At 34.0% G+C, this 10,527-nt stretch overlaps 1 protein-coding gene and 1 long non-coding RNA gene across 3 annotated transcripts; one reads left to right on the plus strand and one right to left on the minus strand.

Annotated features, from left to right (window-relative positions):
• Nucleotides 1–1,848: 1,848 nt before the first annotated feature.
• LOC108201596 (uncharacterized) lies at nt 1,849–4,224 on the minus strand. The gene is made up of 2 exons (XM_064085455.1): nt 3,649–4,224; nt 1,849–3,195 (listed from the first exon to the last, which is right to left on the minus strand). The coding sequence occupies exons 1-2, from the start codon at nt 4,222–4,224 to the stop codon at nt 1,849–1,851; spliced, it is 1,923 nt and encodes a 640-aa protein (XP_063941525.1).
• A 3,243-nt stretch (nt 4,225–7,467) lies between these two features.
• On the plus strand, nt 7,468–9,543 carry LOC135149772 (uncharacterized). 2 transcript variants are annotated; one of them, XR_010287986.1, is made up of 4 exons: nt 7,468–7,548; nt 7,929–8,256; nt 8,390–8,937; nt 9,013–9,543. It is a non-coding gene; the product is annotated as an uncharacterized LOC135149772 (long non-coding RNA). The 2 variants fall into 2 exon arrangements; XR_010287985.1 differs by having other exon boundaries at nt 7,929–8,937.
• Nucleotides 9,544–10,527: the final 984 nt, after the last annotated feature.

The raw sequence follows: 10,527 nt of genomic DNA on the forward strand, positions 1-10,527 counted from the left end.
AAAAGAAAAGTTTCAGAAGCTGCGTAATTTGCTGGGAGTTCAGGAACAACACATTAGGAGGGAGTGTTAAAGTAATGTGTTTTTAAGAAAAGATGTATTTATTTAATAACTATATATATATATATACTTTAATATCCAGGAAGAGGAAACAATTCATATTCCCCTGATTGTTATGCAACTCCAACAGACAATATTGTAATATTTATAAGGCTGTTATCAAATGAAAGAATATGCACTTTCAGTTCCTTCTTTTCTCTTATGCTATCCATGTTATAGTTAACAGTTTTTTCTAGTTCTTGTGGTTCACCCATCTTTATTTTGATCATTTTAAAGTTAAACCATTCACATTGATAAACGGAGCATCAGAAATTTCTTTGATTTAGCACCGCGATTGTACTTGGGAAGGATCTATAGTAAAGTAATTCTTGCGAAGTTTAGAAATAGGATTTTGTCTAAACGCGTAAACAGTGCTGGAAGCTTGGATCATGTACAGGCTAGTCGAGTATAAGCACAACTCTGATGATCTCATGTAAAAAGTTTATCTACAGAACACTATGCCAAACTTAAATTATAATCTCGTGCTAGCCTGCAGAAGGATGAGGAGAAGGAATGTGTCACAGGGAGTCGAACTCGAGTCTCCCGAGGACCTGGCTCTGATACCAGGTTTACCAGTATCATATTCTAACAGTCTTGCACACTCTTACTGAGAAAATAACTACATGTCGAGAAATCAGGAAAGTTTACCGAGAAGTCTCATGAAACATCATACCACAAAGTTCACTTGTTAGTCAATACATGTAGCAAAGTCTTTATGTCAACGTCTAAACATGTATCGGGAAGTGTCTTGTATCAAAGTCGACAAGTTATGTAGAGAAGTATAACACAGTGAATTCGAAAAACAATATTGAGAAGTCTCATCTCATATAGTGAACTCAAAGTGTGTTGAACCCTTTTTGTTACTAGAACTTGGGTTCGTTAAGAATTAACTGTTCGAGTTGGGTTTGAGGCAGTCAAGTATTTCATGAAAATTCAATTTTTTCTTAAAAATTAAATTAAATCTAAAAAAGTAAAGTATTTCTTGAAGATCCAATTATAGAAATGCTTGCATATGATCATTTTAATGATGCTACAAATATTTCAAGAAATAAAAAATATATTTCATGTGACATTTTAATAGCCAACTGCTATTACTTCAAACATGTTTGTATCCTTTAATATTTTATTTTATTTCAAAATAATTCTTGATGATCCAACTGTACGGATGCTAATATCTACATATTTTAATGATGCTACAAAAATATCAAAAAATAAATTAAATATTTGATGTGAAATTTTAATAAAATTACTACTAATTCAAACAAGTATGCCCCGGGTTGAGGTTATATTATTTATCAAATTATATCTAGAGAATTTAATCGTAAAGATTTTATGATCTACTTATTTTAATGATGTTAGGATTATTATATCAAAAATGACGTAAAAATTATATATCAATATATGTATTTTGTTACACATTAAAAGTTGAATATTCATATATATTCTATTTTGACATGCCAAGTCGAGCTCAAGATCACGAATACTAATAACACTTAAACTCGAGTTTTTGAGCGAACAAATTTCTTAATATTCGAACTCGACCTCAGTAATAAATTGAGTCGAGTAGAGTTTTAAATTAGTCGAGTCAGAGCCGAGTTTATATGACCGCATTATTGCCAAGTCCACTTTCCCGAGTTATATATGACCGCATTATTGCCAAGTCCATCAGTTCCACTTTCCCGAGTTATATATGACGGCATTATTGCCAAATCCATCCGATCTTGATCATGATGTCTCAGTTAGCACAGAATTCTACTTCCGCCTTCTCTTCACTGTCAAATCTCCATCTACCAGGGCTTCAAGAGCTCTTGCAGTTGGTAGTTTATTCCTGGTACTTTGTCTCCTAGAGTTCATGTAAATAGGCTGCTCTGGAGCACTCTTATCTGCAGAGGTTTGAAGTGCACAGCAAGCATCCTGTTGGGTGCTCGTGATATCATCTTGCACGTTTGCTAAATTTGTCATCATGAACATGCCAGATTGAGAATTTTCTTGATCATAAGAATCAACATCTTGAGAAGCTCTAGTAGTGCTCCCACAAGGGTTTCCTTTTGGGGAACTGGTAAATGGCCGCCTATTTTGGGATGAGCCCACTTGAGAAAATGCTTTGCTGTTTGGGTCAAGAACATCTGAGCAGCCACCATGAACAAGATATCCAAATCTCGGAACCAATGGAAATGTGCTCCTGTCGGAACCTGTGTCCTCATTAGTACAAGCAGTTGTAGTCCTGTGACTTTCCCTGACTGAAAGTGAAGTATCAAGATTATCTCTCTTCAGCTTTTGGCTCAACTGAATATCTACTAGTTCTGGAGCCTGCTTGTCGTCGTACAACTTCTTTTGCTTTTCTGCTTTCGTTATGGTTTCTGGACCATCAATCCGAACAAGTTGGTTTGAACTACTTGTTTGCTGATCCACCGACACGTTTTGGATGCAATTGGATTTAATAGTTGAGACAAAAGAAGTATCCTCCTCACTGTGTCGGGAAACAATTATCATTTCTGATGGCAAAGTTTTCAATTTTTTGGATTTGACAGATTTTTTATTATCGAGGCTTGTATGAGGCAAAGAAAAACGACGCTTCTTAGGCAAATTTTGCTGCTCCTTGGTCTCCTCAATCAACCCCTTCTCTTCCTTCTTCTCCCCTTCATCATAAGTGTCAAGCTGAAGAAGCTCTGGTTCAGAACCAACCTTACTCAAGACATCTTTAAAAGATTCAAAATAGTGGTTTCCTTTAACTAATTTTCTTGAAAACTTCTCAACACAAGGAGAAAGAAAGACCAGAGAAGCTTTGTTTTTTGGCTGTTCTGAGTGCCATCCTCTTGCCAGCAAACGGGGCCAGACGGCTTCCCAAAACAAATCACTAGACTGAACTTTGGTTAAACGACAACGTCCAGTTAGAATCTTCACAATCTCAGCATGTTCAAGATTGGAACATGCTTCACCAACAGGTATCCGCACAGGCCTACGGACCATGCTTGTTAGATCTCGGTTTCCTTTTCCAATGGCAACTGAATTAACAAAGGTTTCTAACCCAACAATAGATTTTATAGAGAACACATATTCGGTTAGCGACATGTCCTTCTCTGCATATTTTTCAGTCACCTGCCAATTGAGCACAAAAGCAGAGAAATGAGAGCAGATAATTTCACTGACAGAAAATGAACAGAGAAGTTCCCCTATATATGTCAGGCAGTGAAAATCATTAATTAAGACACGAACTTCACTCACATAAAATAGCCACTAACCATTAACTCGATCCACCAATCAATAATGGTGAAATCCAAAACATGTATAGGGATCTTAATTAAAAATCACAGATATTTTTTAGAGTAAAAAATCAAGTTATAAACTTCCCTGACCAGAACATAAAGTGTTCAGTGATATGTACTATCCGTGCACAAACTCTGGTCGAATATTAAATAGACGATCTTACCTGCTGCAGAATCCTGCATTGTGTATTTGTTTTTTAAGTTGACTGGGTAGTGTGAGCATTATAAATATTCCTACAACTAAAATTTTCTACTCGGAAAAAAGAGAGTATAGTTAATAAATTACCTCCCTCAGCAGTTTCTGCCTTTCCTCGGAGACCTGAGGACTCAGACGAGATAATAGTTCCTGATGCCTGAAACCTTTGAATAACCATGTGCCATATGCACGCTTCCCTTTTCTGCCTTCACCACACGTTGACCATGTATTAAATCCAGAGGACTTATAAAACGCTGTGTAGTAGAAAAACAATAATTCTCCCATTTTTTTACTTCTAACAAATTCCTTCAGCTCAACAAACTTCTTCTTAAAGAGGTACAAGCCAAGGAGAAAGCTTGCCTCTTCTGTATCATTCCATAAATCACGGCAGACCCCAGGAACCAAAACGTAACATGGATCTGTTGAAAGCGAGTCAGTTGATTGCGCAGAAAAGTCCAGCCTTTCATCTTTCTTTTTCTCTGAGACAGTGCTGATATCTCTGATCAATGTGACTGGTACTGGTAATCCCACAAAAAAATCAAAGGGCACATGATCTTCGTTTTCTGTGTCAACCGGCCTGTTCAGATAGCTACTGTACTCAGGTCCTGTTATAAGGTCTGGAATTTGAGCCTGGAATTCTCTACCAACACGAGGAAGCAATACCATCTGATAAAAAATGTCGATCAATATTACAAAATGATGAAATTCAGTATTACTAAACCTTATAATATGAGGAGGAGCTAATATAAGGGGATTAAGCTACTGTATGTAGAGTTTATTTCATACGAATGAGTGCAAATTAATATATAAAGATGCCTCTAATTAAATAGAAGTAAGAAATATATTGTACCAACAAAAGAGTAAACATAAACACTGATCTACTAAAGCATTGAGAAAAGCATAAAAAGCAATGTTGGTTCTGCATAATAGTTATAACATCTTCAACAAATAATAATTTAATAGTTATTCTCACTTGAGAACATATGTTCAATTTTAAAATTTAAACAGACAGGAACACGGGTTTGAGAAGAAAAATGATTTGATCTTCCAAATTGTTTGAATGAGTATAATACCTGCTGTATATGTTTTAGCATAGTGAATACCGTACAATTCAGTTACGAGAAGACAAGGTCTCAAGAAGGTAGCTAGACATGCATGACTATATACACATGAATTTTAATAGTATCAACTTAATTTTATATGAACTTCATTCCAAGAACTGTGTGTTTTAATCTTCATTCCAATAAAAGGTGGCCATTTTTAAAATATCTTGCACAACTCAAACATTATGTTACATAACATATAAGATCCCCAAATTCTTTTCCCTGGCAATTTAGTTTCATTGTCATTTTAACAGATTGAAGATCAAGGAGTCCTCACTACAAGAAAAACACCATTAGACAACACTGATCAGACAACGCACGGTGAAAAAAGCGTTGTTTGGAATTAAGACACAACACTTTCTTTTCGTCCTCGAAAAACTATTGTCCAACACCTACGACCTACAACGGTTAAAAAACTGTTGTCTAGTAAATTCAATCAGACAACGGTTTCTTAACTGTGGTATTGTGTAATGATGCATGTTAGACAACTGTTTGGAGAGCCGATGTGTGAAGAAATTTCAGACAATAGTTCAAGAAACCGTTGTTGTAATTAGACAAGTGTTTTATTATTTGTGTTGTTTACGAGTAGTTCAAACAAGGGTTTTACATAGTGTTGTGTGACTGGAAAGCTAACATACAAGTGTTTTTGTTAGCATGGTAACATGGCCTTATAGACAAGCCTGTACTAACTAATAAAATGTTGTCTAACTGAATGAATTTTAAGAAAATAAATGTACATGAGAGAGTGTAAAGATTCAAAAGTCCTAATCAAAGTTATAACAAAATAAACAATTTCTTGATAGTCATAGGTTTTTCTTGCATTATATCAAGAATTGATCAAGGAAAGGCGAACTCATTAAAATGAAAATTTATTATACAACGGTTTCCTTCCCACAAACCGTTGTCTACACTACTTTTATACAACGGATGTTTCATAAAGCGTTGTTTGAGCTTAATTTAGACAATGGATTCTCTAACAACGGTATAACTTGTTTAACAGTTGTGTCATTTTCAATGATACAACAGAGTTACGTATAAAAACCGTTGTCTGTTAGACACTACAGGACAAAATATACCTTTTTACAATAAGACAAAATTTACGTTTGACTAGTATTGTTAAAAAAACATACAAATTACACATAAAAAATTTTAATTTTTTTTATACATGACTAATATTGTTAGTTCTCGACATCTGTACGGTTAGATCATCGAAAAAAATATTTAAAAATTAATGTTGAGCTAATCTTATACATAACAAAGATTCTATCCAGTACTTTCTAAATAGTAAACATAAAACACATACTAATACTCACATCCGAACTACAAAATCGTGTTGGTATTACAAATGAACAATACATATTTGCATATATGCATAATATAAATATATATTTTAATACAAAGAGTAGAAAAACAATAATTGACCAAGAAAATGCGAATTTTTAACTCATAAAAATGAAAATATATTATATAACGGTTTTCTTCCCATAAACCGTTGTCTACACTACTTTTATACAACGGGTTTTCCCTGAAGCGTTGTCTGAGCCTATTTTAGACAATGGATTCTCTTACAACGGTATAACTTGCGTAACAGTTGTGTCATTTTCAATGATACAACGGAGTTATGTATAAAAACCGTTGTCTGTTAGCCACTACAGGACAAAATATACCTTTTCACAATAAGACAGAATTTACGTTTGACTAATATTGTTAAAAAAAACATACAAAATAAACATAAAAAATTTTAATTTTTTTTATAGATGACTAATATTGTTAGTTCTCGACATCCGTACGGTTAGATCATCGAAAAAAATATTTAAAAATTAATATTGAGCTAATCTTATGCATAACAAAGATTATATCCAGTACTTTCTAAATAGTAAACATAAAACACATACTAATACTCACATCCGAACTACAAAATTGTGTTGGTATTACAAATGAACAATATATATTTGCATATATGCATAATATATATATAAATATATTTTTTAGATAAAAAGTATAAAAATAAGAATTAATCAAGATACGAGAATTTTTGACTCTTCAAAAAAAAAGAATTTATTATACCGCAATTATTGGGACACAAAATGGCAAAAATTACATGATAAATTTATAGGATTTTTGTTAAAAAAAATTACAAGATTATTTTTCTAATTTTTTTATATTCCTACATCAATAAATACTAGGATCAATTATTTTGTTTACTAGACACAATAATCCTACTAAATTTTGTTAAAAGATCGTATAAGATAATTATAAAATATCGACTGTTTATATCACTAATTATTATATATTTAATATTCTATCTTATAAGATATTTTGATAATAAACTATAAATAAATACTTGAAAAATGTATTTTTTTTCATAATTCAACTACGCATTATATTAAAATATTATATTTCTATTATTTGTAATACAATTTCTGTATCTCCGCTTTGGAGATGTGCCATTTCAATTCCCCAAATAATTTTTACTTCCCCCCTTGGCATTAACACAAATTTTCGTTTCCCCCCTTTTGTATCTCTCTTCCTCTCTTCTTCTTCATCTTCAATTTCAGATCTATTCTTCTGCATCTCAAATTAGCAGAGCACCTCCAATTGGGTACTAGCTACTATGATTTGTTCACGGCACACTCTTCTTCTCATCCTCCCTCTCCCTCAATCCCTAATTTTCATATTGTCTCTGATGAAATAGAAATGGCACACTCGACTTGTCTTCACTCCAGATCTGCTCGGTCGACAAATCTCTCTCTCTCTCTCTCTCTCTCTCTCTCTCTCTCCGCCCCCTCCTCCCTCCCTCCCTCCCTCCCTCCCTCCCTCACTGGCTCTCTCTCCGCCCCTCCCTCTCCCTTTCTCTTTTCTCAGTTTTCTCAAATGTCAAGACCAGGTATATATATACATCTAATCATTGTATAGTTTTATTGTTATTTCGGGTTTTTTGTTGTGTGCATTTTATGGGATGGTAATGATTGATTTGGTTGTTCTAAACTTTGAGCTTGCTTTGTTTTGATTCGAGAAATTTGTGTGAATTCATTTTAGGGATATTTAAGATCCATGTATTACATTTTTTAGTAGTTTTTTTTTTGTATTTTAGGTCCTCAATGATTCCCATATCCAAAGTGAACGAAATCACTTTATATATAATGATTTGCCGTTAATTTTCTCCATGCCTGTACTAGCTTGACAAGTTCATTAATATAGATTCATACATATATATTTTTTTATTAATATGTCATTGGATTGCTGAGTTTATGGTTTATTTAGCAGCTCAACTGCCAAGATTGAGAGGTGTAGTTCTGCATAGTGTTATACTTTCTGGTCTTCGCGTACTCTGCCATGTAAGTTCACACTTTGCTTCGACATCTACAGGGTAAGTTCCTATCCTCCTTGCTTGCAATGGTTTCATGCCGGCCAACCAAATAATCTACTTGGTGTTTTATGTTGTTGCTAGTATTAGGTAAATATAGCTCCCCTAATCTTTCATGTCTCTATGTATTATGAATATCTCAGTTGCAATTTTATATTATCCAAAGCTCTAGTTTTGCAGAATATAAACAAAATCCGAAAAGTAAAGTCCCCTGTGCTAGTGATACATGTAAGTAATCCCTAATATTATATTTGATATCTTAGGATTAAGGTATACCTCTTTTTTGTCTTCCTTTTAGATTAAGTAATAGACGGGAGTATTAGTAAAAATTAACTGGTTCAATTTGATGATTGGTGTCCAGGTCAAGGTGCCAAAAGCGTCAAGCAGGTGACTTTGTTAAAGCTATTCCCAAAGGTACGTATAATGCCCGGTGATTTTGAATCACCCTTTTAGTGCCAGACTTACCATACTACTATGTTAATTTAGGTTTTGATCAGGAATACACCAAAGGAAAATATCCAGCAGAAAAACTGGAATAAAAAATTCAAGAGCATGTGAGGCTGGATAGTAAATGTTTCTCATTTTTTCCCCTTATTCTTCTTTTTTGCATCTGAGAATGCAGACTTGTTATTTTATATAATTTTTTTTTGTATATAATCTTTTGCTTCTGCATGGTTGAGAGGCAAGTGGCTCTACAGATAATTGCAAGCTGTTTTGCGAATTCTTAACTTATATTTTGATGCATTGCTGCTAAGTACAAAATCTGTATGAAGAGCTTACGGCACTGGTTTATACAGCATATGAATTTTGATTTCCGTGATTTATCTTTTAGGCAAGCAATCGAGCATTTCCTTGAATCTCAAAATCAGTTCTCTATTTCAGAGTATGCATTGCAGAGACTTGCCCCTGGTAGGTAACTTATTAATAACAAACTTGCAGGTTTATGCTCAAACTAGTACATGACCTTTTAACACACAATTGCAGATGAAGAATCTAGAGTCCAGGCTAAAGATCTCTCTAGTGCTGTGACATCAAATATAGACCTCTGACCTGACTCATCATTCTCCAAATCTTACTTATTGACTAACACAACATACCATGCAATATCTTCTTGCTTATAAATATATTTTCCAAACTTCTAGGCAACCTTCATTTGTTTTTACTTGGTCGTTCCCTGGTAACTGTCTTCCTCTATTTTAGATATCAAATCTTTTTATCTTCTATAATTACTCACTTCAACTTCTTACTTTTGTGTTCAGGTGCAAAGTCCATTCTTCTTCTAAATATTCAAAGCAGCTATAAGTGGGAACAAGCTGCCTCTGCAAAGTAGTTCTTCTCTTTTCCAGTTGAGCTTTTGTTAGTAGAATTTGGTGCTTGCAAACAAATTGGGTGGCAATGTCGCATACCTTCTGCACTTTAAGGCCTAACCTGATCGTGTTTTAGATTCTAGTATATGTTCTATCCGTATGTAGTATGCAAGTTTTCCCCGTCATTTAACTTATGTCCATTTTGGTAATCACCTTTGGTTTAAGATATTGTTTCCTTAGATCTTCTGTGACAATTTTGTATGTGATTGTATGTTGAAATTGTAGTTGGTAATGAAAACTTTTGTTACTAATTTATGGCTTGTTAATTATCTTCTTGAGCATGGTTTAATTAGGTTATGTTAAACCATTGTGTGACATAACTAAATACAAAAGGACAAGAAAAAGAAAACAGTTGTCTCAAGACCTACAAACAACACAATTTAAAAAATAAAATCGTTGTCTAAGACATATACAAGTAAGTAAATAGTAGTAATAAACCATTGTCTAAGTCAATATTATTCGAGCATTCACAACAAAAACCGTTGTAGAAGAGCTTTCACACAACACTTTAAAAATGCTCATATTGTGAAAAGGGTCCTTACACAATTGGACCTTTCTAAATAAAACATTGTCTGAAGACATATTCGCCAAGCTATTTTGTTGGAAAAATTGATGTATGAAGGATTTAGCACAACAGTTGAAAAGACAAAGTATTGTAAGAACAGTTCTTAAACAAGAACCTTTATACCAGAAACCGTTGTAGTAAAGCATAAACAACAAGCATGCCCTCGTTAAGAATCGTTGTATGATCCTCCTTTCAACCAGTATGGAGAAACTAAAACTGTTGTGGAATGCCTCTCTAACAACATTATTTCTGAAAGCAACTATTGTTAAGAAGGATTATTAACAACACCACGTTTAATAGAAAACGTTGTTGGTTCTGGGTGTTGCACAACAGTTTTTTCAACGTAAACCATCGTGTTCAGCACTATCACACAACGGTGCGCACCGTTGTCTGATACGCACATCAGACGGCGTCTCGGTAGACAACGGTTTTCCATGGTCTCAGACAACGGGCAAAAACCGTTGTGTGATGCTAAATCTGTTGTAGTGCCTGCCAAAACATGTAATAAACTGGACGGAGGAGTACATCATTCAACAAGCATTTTTATGTTAAAACTAACACTTTCAA

The sequence above is a fragment of the Daucus carota genome, chromosome 9 (genome assembly GCF_001625215.2).
Source record: "Daucus carota subsp. sativus chromosome 9, DH1 v3.0, whole genome shotgun sequence".
Lineage (NCBI taxonomy): Eukaryota > Viridiplantae > Streptophyta > Magnoliopsida > Apiales > Apiaceae > Daucus > Daucus carota.

Coding starts and splice junctions, on each gene's coding strand:
- LOC108201596 (XM_064085455.1), bottom strand. CDS start 4,224: ATGGTATTGCTTCCTCGTGTTGGTAGAGAATTCCAGGCTCAAATTCCA. Junction 3,196..3,648: donor GGCAGAAACTGCTGAGGGAG/GTAATTTATTAA, acceptor CTCAATTGGCAG/GTGACTGAAAAATATGCAGA.